Here is a 22,136-nt window from a genome sequence, read left to right on the forward strand (position 1 = left end):
CTCTGAATTCAACTCCTGGTTCTTCCACAGACTTCCTGTGTGACTTGGGGAAGTCACTTAACCTTTCTGTGCCTCACTTCCCTATCTATAAAAAAGGGTAATTGTCCTCTCTTTCTCACATCGCCTGTCTTGTCTGCTCTATTAAGATGGCAAACCCTTTGGGGCGGGACTCTGTCACACGATGGCCCCGTGCATACAGAGATTTGTAGGTAACTTTTTCTCAGTAGTAGCGTTGACTTCTATGGGATTACTCGCTGCCTATGACGTTAAGCGTGTGTGTAAATAAGCTTTTGAAGGCTCAGGGCCTAGGTGTCGAGACAGCCCCTTGCATAATGGGACCTTGATTGCAGCTGGAGCCTCTGGGCCCTCCCCTAATACAAATAAACAATAGTCAAGTGTGGAAAACAGCCGTAGAGAAAGACAAACGCTGGGGTGTTAAAGCACCACAAATTACTCCAGGACCTGGAAGCAATCTCTCTTATCAGTGACTAAGCCCCGCCGTGTGCGACATAACATGATGTAAAGTCCATGACACCCTCCCTAGCTCTTGACCTGGGTTATTTCTTTTTCCGCACTAGGAGGAGTTGTAATAACATGGCGTGTCTTGGAGGGGAGGGGTCAAAAGGATTTTTCTCTCTGGAGTTTGGCTTCCTTCATCCAATCCTGGGTTATGGCTCTACCCTACTGGCCCCTCACCCAGCTTTATCTGCTTAGCATCAGTGGAGCTCAAAAGCTTTTTAAGGCGTCTTTGTGTAGGGTGGATGAGAGACATTGACTTGGGAGAGAAAGGGCTGTAGCCTCTTCCTCCAGGAAGGGCAGGAGATAATGGGGCTGCTGCAGCACATAAGGATACTAATGACTGATCATTAACAAACGCTTAGAGAAGCAAGCAGCATTTTTCAATAGCCTATAAACCCAGACACTCGCCACCTGGCCTGACACCTATACAGGACAGGAAAAGGAAAGAGAATTGCCACCAGGGCCAGACAGCCCCTGCAACCAGCCCAGCAGCCTCACTTTGCATGGATGGGGGGGGAGGAAGGGGGAAATTGGCTGCCCTTTGCCTTTAACAGGCTCTTGGCCAAAAATCCGAGCTTGCAGGCATATATGCGGGGCTGTGTAACAATATCCCCACGTGATTGCACTGAAAGCCTCTGCAGGGAGAGGGAGGGAGGGAGGCAGCAGGAGAAAGAAACTTACAAGAGCTACTCCTGGGCGTCCTCCAGTCAATTGCTCAGGGAGAGCAACAGCTGGGATGTGAAATTGACCAAAGTGGAGTAGGACTCTCTCTCTCTCTCTCCCTCCCTCTCCCCTGCCCCTCGGCTCTCCTCTCCCCTTCGCCTTTGGATGAGTTTCCTTTCCAGTCACCCCCAGTCTCAGGGTAACGTTCCCCAACATGCCTGAGCAGATCAGCGTCTCGGAGTTCCTGGCGGTGACTTCTGAAGATCTCAACTCTCCGGCGGCTTCCACCTTCTCCTCCAAAATGCAGAAGTGCAGGGGGGCAGTGGCGGCGCTGGAAGAGGTGAGTGAGGGGCAGAGGAGGAGAGGGGGGAATGGTGTCCTGCCAGGGTTCTCTCTCTTGAAACTGGGAAATAAGTGCACCTTTTGTTTCGAGGTGGTGTCTCCCTTTGTTTTGTGGTAGGTATTGTTGCTGCAGGAGGTAGCTTGGATCTGCTCTTTGTGTCTTGCTTCCCCCAGATCGACCTTCTTATATTTTTTGGGTCATCTTCCCTAAAATCAGAAGTGACTTCTTCTCTCTCAAAGAAAAGGCGCTTTGAAACAGGCGTGCGAAGGGCGGAAGTGTCTGCTAAGATCTTCTTGCTAAATTGTTTAAAAAGCTGGTCGGCTGCGTTACCTGCCTCTTTCCTTCTGTAACTGATCTTGTCCAGGCCTGTTCAAAATGCCTTTCTCTGGACACGGGAGCCCTGTATAGGGCTGTGCTCCTAGCAGGTTTTTGAAAGATGTTATTGGCTTAAAAAAAGCCACCCTTAAAACATGCATCTCCTTATGTTTGCTACTGACAACGCCTTAGAATATTAAACATTAAATAACAAAGTCCATTTTGGTTTTCAGTCTCTGTGCCGGCTTTTTTTGTTTTGTATGTGCTCTCAATTTGGACAGTGGGAAATGATGTATCTGTCTTACAGCAGCAAATAGGAACCCCAACCACCCTCTTTTTGTGGGTATCCTGTATGTAAGACTAAAAAGCCAGTGTGCCTCCCTGATCCTGCCCAATGCTTACACACACGCTTAACGTTAAACTGGCCAGTAATCCCCTTGATTGTAAATGGAGCTGTTTATATGCTTAAAGGTAAGCATGTCCCTGGGCAGAGTTGAGGCTGACACAGACAAAATCAGGGAAGTATCTGTTGTTTATATTCAGTTTCACTTTCAGGTTCTTCCTGCCATGAAGTGTGAGTTGTGGTTTCTGCAGGAGACCGTTTGCTTGTTTTGAAATTCTCACTTCCCCTGGAATTTTAAGAAATCAAGTCAGAGAAATATTTCAAATCAGGCATGGCTCTTGTAAAAGTGTGTTTATACCAAATCACAATGCAGGGGCCAAATCTGAGTTGATCCTAAGTCTTTTGGGTTATTAAGAACTGCACAGTATTCTGTGTGCCGGCAGAAGGCAACGAAAATGATTAGGGGGCTGGAGCACATGACTTATGAGGAGAGGCTGAGGGAACTGGGCTTATCTAGTGGGCAGAAGAGAAGAGTGAGGGGGGATTTGATAGCGGCCCTCAACTACCTGAAGGGGGTTCCAGGGAGGATGGAGCTAGGCTGTTCTCGGTGGTGGCAGATGACAGAACAAGGAGCAATGGTCTCAAGTTGCAGTGGGGGAGGTCTAGGTTGGATATTAGGAAAATGTGTGGGTGGTGAAGCACTGGAATGGGTTACCAAGGGCGGTGGTGGAATCTCCATCCTTAGAGATTTTTAAGGCCTGGCTTGACAAAGCCCTGGCTGGGATGATTTAGTTGGGGTTGGTCCTTCTTTGAGCAGGGGGCTGGACTAGATACCTCCTGAGGTCTCGTCCAACCCTCATCTATGATTCTGCTATAGTAACCGTTCCAAATGCCACAGTCCCGCAGCTGGCAGCTGCAGTGTCTTGCACCACCCCTGTGAATACTGTAGTATATTCTTCTTAATAAGGGCAATTTCCAGCTGGTCCTGTGTATTTTGCTGAGTTCCCTTGGCAGAGGGAATAGTCTTGAGGCATTAGGGCTAGATCCTGCAACTGGTTTAGTGCAGGGGTTGCTCCAGTTGCGTATGCTGGGTCCTATCCCTCCTTCTTCTAAAGAGGCCCTCTTCCTCCCTCTGCATAAGGTCCGTCTATTGAAACTAGCATGTTGATACTGATCTTATTGCAGCTGTTCATGCCACGCTGACCAGTGGTGTCTCTTCCACCAGCAATTCAGGGTGTTAGCGCCATGGCTGCGTCCCAGTCCAGGGAGGGTCACTGGAAAGGTGGGAGACCGATACCCCACTTTAGGGGCATGTCTGTGGAGCAGCTGGGAATGTGCTTCCAATCTTGGGTAGACAAGCGTGCTACCTCTGCTCGATCTAGTGTGCTAAAAATAGCAGCGTAGCGAGGGGAGTATGGGCAGAGGCGCAGACTGGCATCCCAAGTGCATACCCAGAGGGGACGGGCGAGTTTGTATTCAGGCAGCTAGCCAGAGCTGGCCTGTATGGCTACGTTGCTATTTTTAGCACGTGAGCTTGAGTGGAGCTAGCGCACCTCTGGCTCCCTGAGCCAGGGAGCACGCTCCCGGCTGCAGTGTAGACATGCCCTTTGCGGGCATCGTCCGGCTTCCCTCGCAGCTGTGACTGAAGGGTCGTGCGACTCTTCCCTTGAGGCCTGAGCTGACTCCCATTCGAGTCAGCGGAAAGACGGTCCATCGTCTTCAACAGGACGTGGGTTAAGCCCTGTGGAGAAAAGGAGGATGCTGTTTCCCTGCTAGCCACGTCTTGACGGCGGCTGGAAGGATGATCTAAATGACGTCACATAGGCTAATATGGGTGTTGAATGGCCATTTTCCTTCATCTTGCCTATGCTCCCTCAAGTTCTGTTACTTTCATGGACAATGTCTCATTCAGAAGGCTCCCAACATGCTTTTAACGGTGGGTGGGTGGGTAGATCAGCTTTCTGGCATTTGTACAGCACCTAGCACAATGGGGTCCTGCTCTATGACTGGGGTTCCTAGGAGCTCCCACGCTACAGATCCACATGGTTCACTCACCCACCACCATCACCATGTTTTGTTCATGCATTCGTAATATTTATATAGAATATGTGGCTCTGTCAATGGGATGCGGCCGTGACATTACAGAACAATTCTTAGGAAAATGAAGAATGCTTTGTTCCGGTTGGAATATCTGGGAGGAAATATAGGGAGTCAGAGTAAAATGGCGCAAATCTGAAATCAGGCCAGGATGCTGGAGTTAAAAAAACCCTTTATCTTACAAACGAAAACCAAACTCCATTAACTCGTAACAAAATTTAAAATCCATCACTGCAAAAATAAAATGAACAGTAGATGATCTGTGTTAGTGCAGAATGGAAGCAACCAGCAATGCAGAGTCTCACACGTGCCCGCTGTGCCAGATACCCTGTGTCTCCTTGTAAGAATTCCAACCTCTGTTCTAGCACGTGTGCGGCTCCAGACACAGGGTCTAGCATTGAGAGCCGTGATCAATAGCTCGATGTCCTATGTACATTTGGGCCACTCTGTCAAATTGCTCATACATTCCCCCCTCCCATTCTGAGACTTGATTTAGGGGGTGATGCCCTCCCTGTACTGTGGTTAGCTCATCACATGTGGGGCCCAGAGAAAGCTCTCTAACTAATCGTGCAATAAATTTGAGCTCAGTAAATCTGCTTTGTATCTCTTTACCCTGAGGCAGCCTCCAGCCAGCTGTGGCAGGGAGATGATATGCTGCCAATATTTTAACAAGAGAATCCCACAAGATCATTCCCACCCATCCCCTGCCATTAGCTGATAAACCCCATGTCCCAGGGGTGTGTATGTTGCAGAGAAGGGAAGGTGAAGGACGGGGGGATTCCTATTAAGACACAAATACCCTCATCTCCATAAACAAGTAGGAAAAAGGGCCCACTGGGCAAGTAAGTGCTGCAAATAATCGCTCGCATGTGTGACTGAGTTCAGTGGGACACGTTGCATGCAGAGCTGTTTGCAGGATTGGAGGGCCCCATCCTGCAAGCGACTCCTTGGGTGGGATGCCTACACCCCGCCCTGAGACCCCCCCGCCCCACTGATGTCAGCTGGGCAGGGATCTGCCTGCTGGGAGTGGCTTGCACGCTTGGGGTTGTAGGGGCTACTGCTGTTTTGTCTCCGAATACTCAACTGACTGTATAAAGGGCTCAGCTTGCGTGGCTGTGGTGGGGAGTGGAGCTCTGGAAGGGGGATTTTTGAGAGACAGAGAAGGAGATTCTTTCTCTGGGGAGGGTGTTTTGGAGAGCGGTGGGAGGAGGATCCTCCCTGGCCCTCCTTGGCATAGAGCAGATTGGCAGGTATTTCCAAAAGACCCCAGATGTGGGGCTCAGCTCCCTCAGCTCCGCCTGCCCCTCTCTTTGGTGAGAGAATTTGAAGCAGACTCTCTCTCTCCCACACCACAATCCCTGCTTCACGCCGGAGCAGCCAGCCAGGCTGTAGCGTGGGGTAGGGGCAATCGGTTGCTGTGACTTGCAAGTCAAGCGGGCGTGCTCACGCTCGCTGAGTTGTCCTGAACGGCTTTTTCATTTGACCCAGCCCCCACGTACAAAGAAGTGGCCCTGGAGCAGCGGTGCTCGGAATCCAGTCCTAATAAATGGCTGAGGTGTGTCTGTTGGTTAACTAACCAGAAGCACTCTGGGGGCTCTCGAAAATGCATCGCTCACTGCAGCTGCCTCGGGGGTGGATGGCGGCAGCGGTTCTAGGGGCTTGCAGGAATACTAGGCAAACACCTTACGACAGGAAGCCAAGAATTATTTTGTCCTCTTGCTGCTGCTTAAGGGGGGCCCAGTGTGATGGTGCAGCTGGCATTTGGCCAGCCCAGGGTGCTGCGAGGTTCTAGGTCTCATCCAAAGGTTGGAAGTTTTGAGCAGAGCAGCACCTTCTGTCCCCAGGCGGGTACAATGGCTCTTCCATTTGGCGTGTGTGTACTGAGATGATCTGTGGAACTGCTACATGGCTTCTCGTAGGACCCTGGCTTTGTCTTACCCTCTCATTCAAATACCAGCCAGGCCTGGCCCTCTTTAGCCCATGAGATTTAACGAGTTCCCAGCCTGCTTCAGTGGGGTTAGAGAAAGCGCTGTTGGGTAGGAGAACGCGGTCAGAATCCAGATGTAGAAGTGGCCATCCAACTTCTCCTGCGTTGGTGTCTTCAGGCTTCACGTGGTAGAGCTGTGGCTCCAGAGAAGTCCGGGCTACTGCATAGAGGGAGCTGGGTATTGATATAGATTGTGTGGGGCTGTGACTTCTCCCACTGGGCTATGGGGAGAGGAGATCAAGGACAACGAATAGAAAATCCCAGCAGAGTCTTAGCCCAGAAATCCAAGCACAAGAGCTCGGCAACTTGTCTCGGAAAAGGGATCTTCCCGTCCCCCTGTCTGAGCAATCCTAGCGCAACGGATGCCTTGTAAAGAGAAGAGGACTCAAAGCTGGGAAAAGCCACAGGAAATTCTTGTATCAATGGACTAAAGGTGCTGCTGGCTGGGAACCCAGCGGATGCCTCACGACCCCTCCTCGAAACGGACTCTAACATATGATTAAAGCTGTTGAACAAAGAAATTCCCTTTCCATGGAAATCCAAGATTTTTGAAATCGTATCCCGAATCAGGCAGAGAACTAGCTATCGTAGTGTCATCCGTGACATGAAATGGCCCGAACCCAATATTTCGGAATAGCGAAAATGTTTTGTTTTGCAAAGATAAAAATATTTCAACTTTCTATTAAATCCAAAATATTTTGACGGTTGAATTCTAATATAAATACAACACACAAGTAAAAACGTGTGGACCATTTCCTGTCAAAAACTTTGATTAAATCAGTCTGATCCCTGAAATGTTTAGATTTAGTGGAATCGGCATTTTAACTGTCAACCAGCTCAAGCAGCGATATACCGGTCAGCAGAAAGGACTGAGAAGAGCTGTTGGGAGAGGAAGATGTGGGGAGTATACACTCTGGGCAAGTCACTTATGTGGCTTTGTGCCTCAGTTTCCCCACTTGGAAAAAAGGATGCTAATACCTACCACGGGAGTGGAGGGGCAAGAGGTTTTGTGTGGCTTAATTGGGGAAAATGATTGGGGTCCAGGTTTTAGCCATTGGGGTTAGGGACATTAGGCAGTTAAATGGTTAAAGCAAGTCAAATTTAGGGCCTTGAACCCTGGGGTAGTGTTCCTTTTAAGGGAAGCTATTGTGGGGAGGAGCAGGCTTCCATCACCCTAGAAGCACCCTGTCCTTTGAGTGTGACCTACTTCTAGGCCGCTGCCAGGTAGCTTCCTGCTAGGCACCAGATCCTGCTTTGTTCTCTCTAGGAAGAGCAGGAATATTTACTGTTAACACCAGCGACATGCATGGCTCTCTGTGAGATGTACAGTGAAGATGGTCCCTGTCTGGAAAAGTTTATGGCTTTATTTATTGTTTGTGCTACAGTAGCACCTGAAGGCTCCGTCGGAGGTCAGGGCACCGTGGCGCTAGCTGCCGTGCAGACACAGTGCGAGGCTGTCCAGGCCAACGAGTTAACAATCAAAATAGACAAGACACGATGGGAGAAAAGTCCCATTATCCCCATTTTACAGAGGGAGAAACTGAAGCACAAAGACAGTGACTTGCCCAAAGACACATTGGTGGGGGTCCTGAGGCAGAGCTGGGATTTGAGCCCAGGTCTCCTGAGTTCCAGCCCAGTGCCTTCACCATAAGACCATCCTTCTTCTCTACCTCAGCATCTTTCCTGGAAATATGCTGCCCTCCTTACAGCGGTGGAAGCACAGGGAGCTCTTCCCCTGACATCATTAGCTGAATTTCCAGCGGCGTTAACCGTTCACAAAACTCTCCGGCACCTTCTTGCATCCAGCTACAGAACTAGCTGACTTGGTGACCTCCCATGGCTGTAAATTCTCGCTAGCTTTCTTCCACGTCCATCCTAAAGCCTCCCTGCCCTTGGCTGGATCCCACCCACCCTCCACCCTGCTCTTGTCCCTCACCTCCTAACTGTTCAGTTTCATTTGTGTTGCGTTATAAACAGAGAATTTAACGGGAAAGACAATCCCAATGAACAAAACCTTGATGCTGATGCGGTGGGTTCCTGCCATCCGCGCTCCAAGACTTTGTCTTCCGGACCTAGATCCAGGCGACTGGCTGATTCGTGCAGTAGGGGAAGGAGACATGGGCCCTTTCACCCTGCTGATTTGGACCTGGCTCCTGGCCAGGAGGGATTGCTGGCTGGCTCAGGGGAGATCAGCCAGTAGGATACGGGATCCTTCTCAGCTAGGGCACTGGTTCTGATCCAGCCCTACGTCGGGGGATTGGCTGGCTCAGTGGGTGATTTGGGGGTGGGTGTTTTCAAGGAATGGGATTTAAGGCAGCAGGTCCAGTCCAGCCCTTGGTTAGCAGAAACCTGGTCGTTCTAGCCCAATGTCCGTCTGTCTGATTCAGAACTCTGTCCCTCGCGAGACGGTGTCCCTGTCAGTGAAGCTGCTAATTGTGGGTGGTACCCACTGGCTTGCAGGTGGCTTCCTTTCCCTTTTCTGTCCTTTGTCGGACCACAAGCTCTGTGGGGCAGGAACTCGCTATGTTTTGGCACAGCACCCAGTGCAATGGGGCCCCCGGTCTCAGTGGTGGCATCTGGGAGCTATAGTAATACTCCTTCGCTTCCTAGACCATGCTTGTGGCCCGTCCTGGTGCTTAGGAGAATGCAACAACCTCAGGAACAAGTAGCTAAGGATTTAGGGGGAGTGGGGAAAAAAGTGAGCTGGTAGGGGGATCCTCTACTAAGTGACCGGTGAGATGGAATAATCCTGCTGGGCGACATTCCTGTCTCCTGGTTATGGGACAGGGTCTAAAGGACTGGCCAGTGTTTACTCTTCAGAATTGTATTATGGTTGCATCTGGAAGCCCCAGCTGAAATCGGGGCCCCATTGCGCTAGGTGCTGTACATACACATCGTGAGAGAGGGTCCCTGCCCCAAAGCCTAAATAGGCGAGACAAGGGAAGCTTTATTAGGCCCATCTTTAGCTTAAGAACTGAGACTCAAGGAGGTCCAGTGACTTGCCTGGCGTCACACAAGGATCAAAGTGTCCTGAGTCTCAGACAAGTGCCTTAATCCCAAGTCCACCTTTCCCTGTTGTCTTTCCCTTTCCAGGCTAAATCATTGTTCTGTGCAGTCTTCTCCTTATCTGCCACGTCCGTTATTCTCCGGGCCAGATTCTGATCTTGGGGGCGTTGCTCCAGATTGACAATGTGGTCCCTGAGATCGGCGCCTGGCCCTGCATCCTACATGCTCCGACTTCCCTCCGCCTCCAGCCCAGCGCCCCGTGCCCTGAGAAGCAGGTGCCCTTATTGCTCATCATTTCCTTTGCTGCTGCTCATTGAAATTTCACTGCTGTCCCTCTCAGCCCTGGCACGCCTGCCCCTCGGCCACACATCTGCGGTACCAACCGACGCCTCCTCCGTTGAACGGTGGGGGATGAAGAATGGTGCCCATTGATTATTCCCTTTGAAGAGGGAAGCTCATGGGAGACGCGCAGGAGGCAGTTAGTGGATATGCTGCTCTCTCCTCCCTCCTGATCAGCTGGCGTACGGTGGGTCCTTCAGGCCCGGAGCAGCAATGCCCCCGGTGAATGGGAGCTCCTTGGAAGACAGGCTGGTAGCAGCGAAGTGGCGTTGGATGGAATGTGTTAGCCGCTGGGGTCTCTGAGGTCGTTGTTCTCTCTGCAGGTGCAGATCTGCCTCCTCCCCAACACAGGCTTTCCTCTTGCCAGGGAAGGGCTTGCGTCCCCTCTTTTACGTGGATCTCTGCCTCTGCTGCATCTCGAGCTGATCTTCAGTCAGGCACCGGGGAGGGGGAAGCCAACCTCATCCGTGTGAGAAGCTGAAACAGTCAGTCGTGCCTGGTGGAGACGGGGGGGGCTCTCACACCTGCTGCTCGGCTCCTCTGGGCAGAGGCCGAGCAGGGAGTCCGCTGAGCAGGAGCGCACTGGGAACAATGGCTCTGCATCTCTCTCCTGCCTGGTGCTTCTCTTCCTGGAGCCAGAGGGGGTCCCTCCCTCCCCCGCCTCTCCACCCAGGTGAGGTCTCGGCAGGTGCCCTCAGCGGGGAAGCATGGTGTGTTCTCCCTGGTAGCATCCGCTGTGGATGCAGAGGCTGCACCGAGCAGTTCCCAGCATCTGTGCTCCTTCGTTAGAATCCGCGTCGTTGGCTCCTTTTGCGTTGTCAGTCAGGCAGAGCCAGCGGCTGTCTTGTCTGCCTCGAATGATTTCTTCCTTGGTGACCAGCCGCCCTGCGATGTGGTTGGGCTCTCAAATCTCCGAGGCCTCATCGATCGCAAAGCCAGCAGAGACCGTTGTGATCATCTCGTCTGACACCGCCCCCCCCCCTCCACACCGCATATAGCGCAGGCCAGAGAACGTCTCCAAAATAATTCCTTTTCATATAGCTTCTAGGAAAACAGCCCATCTTGACTGACTTGTTTGTGACAGAGAATCCACCATGACCCTCGGTAAGTTGTTCAATGCCTGCTGGAAATTTACACCTTATTTCCAGTCTGAATTTGTCTAGCTTCAACTTCCAGTCATTGGATCACGTTGGACCTTCCTCTGCTAGATAGAAGAGCCCATGGTTAAATATCTGTTTCCCATGTAGATACTTGCAGCCTGTAATGAAGTCACTGCTTCACCTTCTCTTGGTTAAGCTAAATAGACTGAGCTGTTTGAGTCTATCACTATGAGGCAGGTTTTCTAAGCCTTTAACCATTCTCGTGGCTCTCCTCTGAACCCACTCCAATGTATCAACCTCCTTGATTTGTGGGCTCCAGAACTGGACCCAGGATTCCAGCAGAGGTCACGCCAGCACCAAATACAGAAGTAAAATAACCTCTCTGCTCCTACTCAAGATTGCCCTGTTTATGCACATTAGCTCTTTTGGCCCGTCACACTGGGATCTCTTGTTCAGCTGATTATTCACTAGGATCCCCAAATCTTTTTCAGAGTCCCTGCTTCCCAGGGTAGAGTCCCTCAGCCAGTAAGTAGGGCCTGCATTCTTCATTCCTAGGTGGACTCTTGCTCCCCTGTTTGACTTCTGCAGCTCTTGTCTTGAACTTTTTCTTCTGCCTCTGTACTGTCTGGGCACGCTCAGGATGGCTCTTTGATGAACCTTCTTGACTTCAGTGCTGAGCAGGAATGGTGAAATCAGTGGTGATGAGAGCTTAAGTAACAAAGCATTGGGGTTGTCAAGGGAAGCTTCTCATCTGAGACAGGCAAGAGATTAAATCTGTTGCCCAAACCATTGCCTTTATACTGACTGCTGGAAATCAGTTCCATCGCTTCCTTCCCCCTGTGAGATCTGCAGCAGGGTATAAGAGGATGTTTCAAGGATAAATCTTGTGGCTTAAATACAATAGAACCTCAGGGCCTGCGGTTATGCCGGCAAAACTTTGTTGCTCTGGGGTGTGACCACCCCTCCCCCCAGCAATATAAGTTTTGCCAGCATAAGTGTGGACAGCGCTATGTTGGCAGGAGATGCTGTCCACTGACACAGCGGCTGCCGCTTGTTTAGGTGGTTTTATTATGTTGGTGGGAGAGAGCTCTCCTGCTGACATAATGCAGCTACACAAACGTATATTGTTCGGGGGGGGGAGGTATTTTTTTTTTTTCCACACCCCTGAGAGACACAGTTTTGCCGGCATAACTGCGAGTGTAGACACAAGCCCTCAGAGTTACGAACTCACCAGTCAGCCTCCTGCAGTGCGGGGTTAAACGTAAACCACTACTACCAAAAAGGAAAGCAGCATTTTTCTTCTGTAAAGCTTTATTAAGTCAATGTTCAGTTGGAAACTCTTTCGAAAGAACCACCGTAATGTTCTGTTCAGAGTTACCAATATTTCCGAGTCGGGAACAACCTCCGCTCCCGAGGCGTTCGTGTCTCGGAGGTTCTGCTGTACTCCTCTTAGTGATGGGAAAAATCCAGGGTCATTACAAATCCAGTGGAGTCGCTCTGGATTTAAACTGGTGTAAATGAGTTTGGCCCGGACACCCCAGCCCTCCATGCATAGGACTGGGGCGGGCGATCTGGCCCTCAGTGAAAACTTCAGGATCTGGCCCTATAACATTGGCCAGCGTTTACTCTGCCAGGGGAGCCAGCAGTAACCCCGACTTCATCAGCAATAAGTGATGCAGCAGGCAGAGGTGTAGGAAAGATCTTTCCTAAGTGTGCTGAGCTGCCAGCGGTACATGCTGGAGACCTGGAGTTTGTCAGTGAGCAGCCTGGACTTGGCTCGTCTTGCATGTGAACCCAGCAGAAGCTTTGGTGGGGGGAAACCCAGGGCGAGAGTAGCTGCTCCTCGTCTTCACTGGGTGTGCTGTTATCACAAGAGCTTCCAGGAGTGACCTGGGGTCCTCTGGGCTTGGTGGTGCGGTGGGAGTCGTGTTGCAGCACGAGGTTGGTTTGTCTGCGCTAGGATTCAGCTGCGTTTTTAATGTGCGCAGAGGGGGACCGTGTGCTCTCAGCGTCTAAAACTGGGTGGCCTAAAATTAATTGAAAACCGTGAGAGACAGAGAGTAAAATCAACAAGAGCAGGGGCTGTGTGTGAGTCCTCTGTCGAGCAGCTTGCTGAACAACAGCCTGGGTTGAGAGACTCTGCTCGCACTAGCGCGCTGAAAACAGCTGTGTAGACGGACTTTGGAGCTATGACTCAGGCTCTGAAGCCTTGGCAAGGTGGGAGGCATCAGAGCCCTCATTGCCCCTGAGCCACAACTTCAAAGCGCTGTCTACGCAGCTCTTTTTAAAGGGCTAGTGCGAGCTGCGTCCATCGACCTAGGCCTGGAAGCTCGCCGCCTTGGGCGGTGCAGACATAGCCTCTGAGAGCAAAACTGCTGCTGAAGTTGGCAGAATTCTGGGATGCTTGAAAGGGACAAGAGAAAAAACCCAAGTCATCACAGTCACAGCCACTCCGACCGTCCCCTTGCATTGCACAATGATGCAGCATGTCATGAGAGAGTGGCGCCTTTATCCTGGAGGGTAAAGTTTGACAGATTCGGGGGGGCACAGATATGGAAGGAAGCTGGGCGTCAGCCAGCCAGTCTGCCTTAGTCTTTCGGTCAGAGAAGACGGAGGTGGACAGGGCCTATTAGCCTGTCCCGTCCACACCCCTGTAGCCAGTGCGTGAACATTTCCTACCGCATTTGTCCATTCCAGCCCCCAGCAGTTGGGGCTTCCATTTTTTTTTTCCCCCTTGGAAAGATTCCACAGCCCTGGCTGTCAGGAGGTTGGTCTGATGATCAGCCTAAAATCTTCTGTGACTTCATTACATTACTGCCAGTTCTTCTGCTTGTTCTGCCCCAAACGATCCCTCTCTCTCCTTGGTATTCACGCCCTTCAAATATTTGTAGACTGTTATCATGCCTGCCCTTGGCTGACACTCTGGAGTTAACTCTTTCCCTGGGGATCAATCTGGCTGATCAGTTCTGTTGCTCTGCTGTGGGTCCACTCCACTTTGTCTTGCTGGCAGTGAGGGGCCCAGGGGCGGTTGCACCCGCGCTCTAGGGGAAGGGGCTGTCTTGTCTCTCCCATGTGACGTCTCCACTCCCAACTAGAGCTGGATTTCAAGCTGTGTGTTTGTCAGGTTCAGATCTCTGCACTAGTTAGTTATGTAAGCGATCCGGTAAGGGGCTAGGAGTGATATCACCTGACTTGGGAAACTGACAAGGGCAGGCTGTCACTCTCTTGCTCACAAACAGGTTGGAGATGAGAATCGTTCGTTCATTTCCTCCCTGGACATTCCTCTCCGCCCCGATCCCCTTTTTGAACAACGAAGCAATCTGATGACCTCCGGGTCGCTAACGGGGGGTGAGGATGGGAGGCAAAACTTGTCAAATAACTTGTGTGACTGACGTATGTGGGGAAAGGGAACTGTGCGATGGGGATATTGAGGTGATGGGTCTGGTGCCTTCACCTCGATACACAGATTCTGGGAGTATGTAAAGACAGCAGCCCAGCCTTCAGCAGCTACCTGAAGAAGGATGAATCCGTGGCCAAGGGACTCTGGATATGTGGGTGCAATTTCTCTCTCTGCCGCAGATGCTGGATGACCGTGGTCAAGTCACTTACTCTCTTCCAGCCTCTGCTGCTCCTCTGTAAAATGGGGATAATGAGACTTTCCACCCTTACAGGGGGATTGGAAGGTGCTCTCACACTGCAGTGACAGAGCCAGTGTAATTAGAGACCGAATAGCGGGCAGTGCTTGGTCTTCCTTTATCCCACGAAGCATTCGATGGGTTGGCCTGAGACAGGCCTGTGCTGCCTTCTCTAGCCCTCTGGATTGAATGTCCTTTAAAGCATGCGGGGGGCAGCCGGTTCCAATGTACCTGTCGGGTCACAGCGGCTGTGTGTAAAATGAGCAAGGATCTGGCAGGGGCTTTGCTGACCTCGAATGCCAATTGGTCTAGCCGGAGCCCGTGGCTTGGGAATCCTCCAGCCCCTCTCCGAGCCTGGGGTGTGTTGGCAGCCGTCCTGCACATCTGCATGACGAAACGTCGGGCGCTTCAAAGGGACTTTGTGCAGCGGGTGGCGGTGGTGGAATCTTGGCCGTGCCCAGCCAGTCTGACGGTCTTTTGTGTTTGCTTTGCAGAGCCTGGACGGTGACCAAGCCATTCTCCAGAGGATAAGGAAATATGTGAAAGCCATTCATGTCTCCGGGCTCAGTAAGTTGTGCTGCACATGCATTGGCACGCACTAGCGGGTGCGAGGAGGGGGTGAGGGGTGTGAGTGCCCTGGAGGCTTCCCACAAGCAGGTGCTTGCTGCACTGCCTGAAACCCTGCAATTTGACGCCGTGCAATCCTCCTCTGTGACGGGCTAGGAGAACATCTCCCCACAGGCAGCTTGCTTGGGTGCTAACATGGGGCTACCCCTGTTTTGCTCATCATGGCAATTCTGAGAGATCAGCTGATGTCAAGAGCTTCCCCAGCATCCAGGCTGCCGGTTAGGATCTATAGTTGTTTGTTTGCATTGTGCTAGGTGCTGTACAATCACAAATGCAGTCTGGGATCAGGCCATCTGTTCTTCAAGTCGGGTAGCTGGCCTTTGGCAAGGAATGGAGACCTCTTCTAACTAGATGGGTGCGTCTATGGTTCTCATCACCTTCGTGTCTGAGTACCTGTCTTAATACATGTCTAGCTGTGCCTGCAGGGCTCCTTCCCTGCAGATGATCACCCTGCTGCTGTGATGTGAGATCTCCCCCTCTCTGTCTTAACGATGATCACAGAGCAGAGAATTATTAGAATCCAGCTGCACTGCTGTACTCCATGACTCCCGATGGCAGGAGACTGCAGAGGCAGGGTATCCGCTGAGTGGAATAGTGTTCCCATTTAATTTGCTCTAACTAGAGGCAGCCCAGGCTAGTGGTTAAAACACTGGAATTGTAATCTGCAATATCTCTGTTCTGCTTCCAAGCTCTGATGCTGTATCTGAGACACCCTGGGCAGCATGCTTCAACTCTGTGCCTCAGTTTCACCATGTGTAAAATTGGGGAAAATATCCACCTTGCCCAGGGGTGTTAAATGATTGCATAAGACAGAGAGGAAATTAGTAGAAGATGAGGATTTATTATTTATGGTAGAGCCTAGGGACTGGCCACGATTAGGGCCCCATTGTGCTAGGGATGGTACGAACCTAGACTGTGGAACCCAGGAGTCCTGATCTAAGTTCTGTGATTTTCGTGCTCCATCCTTCCTGAAGGAGGAGCTGTTCCCGTAGCTCAGAACCTGGAATAGTTCCCATCCAGTGGCACAGCGAGGTGTAATTCTTTGCAAAGCTCTGGGCCTGTGACTGGAAGGTCCTGCAGTTCGGCAAAGTGGTAGAGCTGAGTTGACGAGCCGTTCATTTAACAGAACACCCACTCGTTCCCATGTTCCAGGAAGGGATAGAATGGAGCCCCTGACTGGTTCTCCTGATACCCTTCCTGGCTCAATCCCTCTCCCCCTTTCAAGACTAGAGAATGCAAGCTTTTGCCATCTTTTGTCACGGTGTCTTGAAATCAGAGGGCCAGATGCCCAGCTGGCATAAACTGTTTCACGCCAGCTAAAGATCTGGGCCAAAAAAGTCCTTCGTCTATTTCTGCTCCTGCAAGTCACTCCCTTGGCGCGACCCCTCTCTCTGAGCTAACTTAGTGCCCAGGCTACACATCAGCCGTTCGCATTTGGCTTCGATGCTCTCTTAACAGTCAGGGGAGGAAATGTCCTGCTTAGTCTAAAGCGTCTTTAAATATTAAAGCTGCGGGTTCCGCTAAGTCGGCTGGAAAGCGCTTTGCAGTGTTTTGGTGCCGGGCTCCTGGGCTGGCAGTGTCTGTCGGACTCGCCTCCGGGCAGCACAACCACAAATAGTGGGAGGCGGGGGGAAATCAGATGTGAATTAAAGAGCTTTGCTTTCAGATAAGTCCCCTTGTTTCCTGGCAGTGAGCGGTGAACTTGGAGAGTCTCGCTCAGCCCAGTCCTCCCCCTTCCTCAGAACCCTCTGCTCACTGCTGGGGAGGAGGGGGCGGACCGTCTACCCAGCTATATTTAGCCCTGCGAGCCCGAGTCAGTTAGCCCGGGCAGCAGCTGTGGGTGTTCTTTTGGCTGTGTGGACGTACCCTGACGCCCCTCAGTCACTTCAGAAAGTGAGAGTTAATTTAGGTGGAATAAATGGGTCTAAGGGGGCCTACGCCAGACTCCTATTAGACAGAAGGCGAAAGGAGGGAGAGAAGGAAGGAAGGAAAAGTGGGGCAAGGAAAAGGACACACTAGGCACGTGTTTGACAAAGTCTTACATCCTGGGTGGTGGTTGAGATTCAGCTGGAGCCGGTGGAGGTGGCGGTGTCATCTGGGTCCCCCTCTCTGGCCTGCTCAGGTCAGGACATCTCTCAGGGTCAGGATGACGAAGGCCCGGGGTCCCAGGAGACGGAGGGAGTGGCGGCCATGATGGTGAAGTTTGCTGTAGTAGCCAGTTTTTCTCCCCAAAGCTTTTCTTTAAAGACCTCAAAAGGGCGCGTGGGTGGAATAGCCCCTCCCCTCATTATTTTTTGTCCACCATTTAGGCCTAACATCCAACAAACCAATTTCCAACAAACCTTGATTTCCGGTCCTACGTTTTCTTGTTGACCAGGCAGGATCTGAACGCCGTTCTTGAGTTCTATCAGGAGGCCTTTTTGTTTGAACTAATTCCACTTTCCTGTCTTGCTTTTTGCATCTTTTTCCATCAATGGGGTTGTAAGTTATTGTGACATCTCCTGAACTTTCACTCACCCGTCACAGTGGGGCTCATAATTGGGGTAAACTTGTGGGCCCCGTTATCCTAACGAGCTCCTGAGGGTATAATTTCCAAGTCGCACGGGAAATCTGTGATAAAGCTGGAAATGGAACCTTTGCCATCGGGCCGCCCTGCCTCTGACCCTCAGTCAAGTGTTTCTACTGGCGGTGTTAGGAATTCTTAGGCTTTATCCATCTGCCTAGCCATTTCCCCGGACTGGGTTGTAGGGACTGGCAAAGTGAATAATTTAGCATGGCAAAGTAACTTAGCTCTAATTCCCAGGAGCAAGGTCTGAGCGGGATCTAATCTATTATTGGAAAGAACGTCTGTGAACATTTGTTATCTATGCTTGTATTATAACTTTTTGGCTTAGTAACGTAGGACCAATTGGCATGCCGTGTGTGAGGACTTGCAACTGATTCACTTCCATGCTCTACCAGTAGGAGGCATGGTGGGGAACAGTACAGCCTGCTGTGGCGGGTCTCCCAGCTACTCCAACTTTTCCCACTAGGAGGTGCTGTAGAGAATGGTGCATGAGCGCCAGCTGCGGGGCAGCTTGCATCTACTGCCGCAGGAGGTGCTTAGGCTAGAGAGCGGCTTAGGCGCGTGGGCTGGCTTTGATGGAGTTCACAGCCTCTCCCAGCAGAAGGTGGTGTAGAGAACCTCACCATATTGCCTCGGGGGGGAATCCCAGCTGCTCGTGCCAGCATGAGGAGTCTCCATCCTGGGTTTCACGGGTGTCGTCTCTTCCCTCCCCGCAGCACACGTTGAGAACGAGGAGCAATACAGCGAATCTCTGGAGAACTTTGGCAACAACCACCTGTCCCAGAACAACCACGAGCTTTCCACTGGCTTCCTCAACCTGGCGGTCTTCACCAGAGAAGTGACCTCGCTCTTCAAGAACCTGGTAAGCAGCTCCCGGTCTGAGCTCCTTCATCCCTGAGTTTCACAGACCCCCGTCTCGGGGGCCCGGGTGAGAACAGACTGATCTGCATGGGTGCTTCCAGCTACAAGGGGGGTGTGGGACCAGAGCGAGAGCTGAACAGTGATTGGGGAGGGGGGAGAACGGGACGTTAGACCTGTGACTTGGGGCAGCTCTTCTTCTGGGGACCCAGAGTAGGGTGGTTGCCCTTTAGAAGCTCCCACCCCTCCCCATCATGACACTGAGGCATCTGTCCTGCCGCGCGATGTAGCTGCATCCTGACGGAATGTGTGCCGTCTCGCTTGCTACGTTGAGCAGTCCTTCGTTGCAGCCGTGCCCCGTTAAATCCCAGCTCTAGGGAATGGTCCTTTTTAAGATCCAGTGGAGAACTTGTTGAATAGCCTCTATCAGAGGCTTCTCTCCTACTCAGACTGGGACACGGACTTGTGGTGGGGGTGATAGATCTTTGATGCCAAAAGCCTCTATTACCCTGTTTCCCAAGAAGGGAATCCTAACCCAGCAAGGCTTGTTGTAAGGAATGAGCCCGAGGGAGCAAGGCAATTGGTAGAATATCAACCTAATTGAAGAGTGGGGTGGGAGGGTCTTTGGCATTCAGACCCCCTGTTCCCCCTGCTCCCCCAATAGCCTAACTGTTTGAAGCCAAAGGAAGCTGAAATCTGGTTCCTTCAAGACATTTCAGTCCTTGCATGGTGGAAAATGTGTGCTGAGAAGAGACCAGATCCCATGACGCTTTGGAACAACGAGCCCCCATCCCGAGGAAACTACGTCAGTGAAGAATCCAGACGCAAAGCCCTAGGGATCGCCCGTGGGATGATCCTGGTCTCTTTCCCATGCGCCCTGGCTGAGGCTTGCATTGGCATAAGAGATCAAGTAGCATTTGCCCCTAGATCTGTTAAAAGGAAGACTGTTTTCTGTAGCAAACGCATTCAGTTGCACTTATAAGCAATCGGGGGAAGGAGGGAAAGAAAAAGAAAGCTTTGTGAAATTTTTCCTTGGTTTTGGGTCAAAATTTCATTCGGACGGAAATTCTCCACCCCCTTCTCATCCTCCGCCAAGCAGCAGAGCTCTCCTAAGCTGAGATCTTGGTGGAGCTGCCCTGTAAAAGGAGTATAACCGGTTACTCTGGTTAACGGGTTCCACTGTAGAGCGGGTCTCTTTGCTGCTTCTGCGTGCACACATGCATCTAAGGTATGAAACAGAGACACAATGGGACCCTCGTAATTGCTTCCTTCCTTGCTCCAAATGCTTTTCCAGGCGTGTGTGTGTGTGTGTGTGTGTGTGTGTGTGTGTGTGTGTGTGTGTGAGAGAGAGAGAGAGACAGACAAGCACCTCGTGGTCCCTTGGGAAATCCAAACTCTCTCCCAGTTGCATTTTCCCCCTAGCCCCTGCAGAAGGTCTGAGCCCCTCTGTGGCACCCTGCCCCTAACTGCAGAACGCTCTGCAGGAAGGCATGGCCCCTCCATGGGACTATGCCAACCCTGCGCTGTCATCTGGTGCCAGGAGGGCATTGCTCGCTCCAGCTGTCTTGAGCCAGCGCACTGAGGTGGTCCAAGCCTTGGCACGTTGTTCCCCCGGGATAGGCGGAGGGAGCAGGTGTCACTGCGCTGGCACCAGGAGTCCTGGTCTAATGATTTAAAATGGTTTGAATCCCAGCGTCCCCAGTCGCCCCTGGAGATCTGCCAGCCGGGGAAGCACACAGCAGGGCTGATCATGGGGCTGGGTGGAGCAAAGCACCAGATGTTTCTGCCTGTGGGGGAGGGGACAGTGCACAAGACGCACGGACCTGGGGGGCCGGCTGCTGCTTCTATTGGAGTCTGTAGCAAAATCCCTCCGACTTCAATGGCGCAGGACGGGCCCCTTTGCATTAACCGAAGGGTCAGTTTTCAGGGTTATGAAGGGGGGTCGATGGGTGATCCCTTGAGAGCCCCATGGAGGGCGGCTTGGTGCCAAAGACGCTTCCCCTCTGCTCTTTGCAACGCAGCTCTGCCAGTGGCTCCCCCCACCCCCCCCCGGCGCGCGTGCGAAGTCACAGCTCTGGCAACGCTCCTACCTCCTGACTCTCAGCCCCCCGCCTCCCAGGCCAGAGTCGTGTGTGCAGGGAGGGCACACGGGAGGGAGAGCCGTGAGTTGGGCCCGTGGCGCAAATTAAAGGGAAAAGTGCTGAAAAGAGTCACTGGGACCTTCCAGTCAAGCCAGACTGTTCCTGAGTGCCCGGCTGGGTGAGCGGGGCGGCCCCTGCTGTGATCCCAGCGGGTGTGTTGACGGGGGCCCCAGGCGGTGCATGCCGTGGACAGCCAGCGCCCCAAATGCTCGGAGTGCGGCGCTTCCAGGCTCTGGGCTTGGCCGCGTTCCTTGGCCTGGCTGGGCATGTGCAGGCTTGTCACTTTCAATAGCTAATCGTGGTTTCTCGGTGCAGTTTTATCCTGCTTCTGGTTCGATTCCTGGTGGGGTTTATGCTACCCCCGCCGCCCGTCTCCCTGTAGGATTGCCTCTCCCCCGACGCGATGCACTCCTCTTGGGCAGATGCACACGCATTCCATGGAATCAGTGAGCCAAGACCTTTGATCTGCCTTTAACTGTCTCTTGATGCCAGTGCATCTGCTTTTCCCCCGCCAGCTTCCAAACCTGGCCCCTTGGGTCCCCTCCCTCCCCACACACTCCCCCACTCCGAATACCACTTCAGAATGAGGCAGTGGGGTTTAGTGGTTAGAGTGGGAAAGGACTGGGAAGCAAGACACCCGGGTTCTATTCCAGTCTCTGGGAGGGAGAGTGATATCTTAGTTACAACGTGGGGACAGGCACTCCGAAGACCTGGGTTCTGTTTCCTGGCCCGGCTGCTGACTCTCTACAGACGTTCTCAAGTCAGGTTGGCTTTCTGTGCCTCGGTTTCCCCTCTGCAAAACGTTTGCCTTCCTCCTGGGTGCTGTGAGGGTTAATTAGCGGTTGTGAAGTGCTAAATGTCGGGGGCGGGGGGGATTACAAATAGCGCCGTCTTCCACCTCTGCCTTTCTCCTGCTTGGTGAACTAATGCTAAATGAATAGGGGAGAAGGGAGTAAATGCAGAACACGCCTGCCAGCAGTTGAGGGGGGCCTGGTCTTAATAAAGTACCACTCTGGTCTTCAGTCACAGGCTCCAACAGCAATGCTGCAGTAGCCAGAGCTGCTGTTGGTGCAGCGTAGTGAGGCTGCTGGAATACGTAGCAGGGGACCGCTCTGCCACTCATCTGTTTGCTTGAATGTAACCATTCAGTTCTATCTCGCTATGCGGACAGCCCCGTCCTCGTACAGTGAATGATTGGTATGGGGTGGGGGGGAAGAACCTCAGACATGGATCAGGGCCTCCTTGTGCTAGATGCTGTGCAAAGGCAGTTCCTGCTCCAAATAACTCCACATCAAAGGTGCCTGAGCATCTCCTAAACGCTCCGGAGTTTATCCTCCCTTGGGGAACTAGCGCAGGGATTGGGATCCCTGTTTTACAGCTGGTGAGCGGTGGCCCAGAGTTCCAACAGCTTGCCCAAGATCTCTCACACTGGCCAAGGAGTTCACCCCAGATCTCCTGAGTCCAGCGCCTTAACCACTAGGCCATTCTCCCTCCTGCAGCTGAGCCTTCCTGACGTGCAGTCAGAATGCAACATGGAGTGCAGAACGTTGGCCAGCCTTTCGCTCCGGCCCCCCATCTCTGAGCTTCTAGGGGTTGC

General features: G+C 52.2%; 1 protein-coding gene across 1 annotated transcript in view; it reads left to right on the forward strand.

Moving 5' to 3' along the window:
* Positions 1-752: 752 nt before the first annotated feature.
* ASAP3 (ArfGAP with SH3 domain, ankyrin repeat and PH domain 3) overlaps positions 753-22,136 on the forward strand; it is a 55,364-nt gene continuing 33,980 nt past the window's right edge. The window contains exons 1-3 of the mRNA XM_067530823.1: positions 753-1,522; positions 14,842-14,914; positions 18,257-18,402. Coding sequence (XP_067386924.1) covers positions 1,397-1,522; positions 14,842-14,914; positions 18,257-18,402 — 345 coding nt within the window. The 5' untranslated portion in view covers positions 753-1,396. The remainder of the gene's footprint in view (positions 1,523-14,841; positions 14,915-18,256; positions 18,403-22,136) is intronic.

Source organism: Emydura macquarii, unplaced genomic scaffold (assembly GCF_026122565.2).
Source record: "Emydura macquarii macquarii isolate MOO-44397 ecotype Brisbane River unplaced genomic scaffold, CSIRO-AGI_Emac_v2 contig_3113, whole genome shotgun sequence".
Taxonomy (NCBI): Eukaryota; Metazoa; Chordata; order Testudines; family Chelidae; genus Emydura; species Emydura macquarii.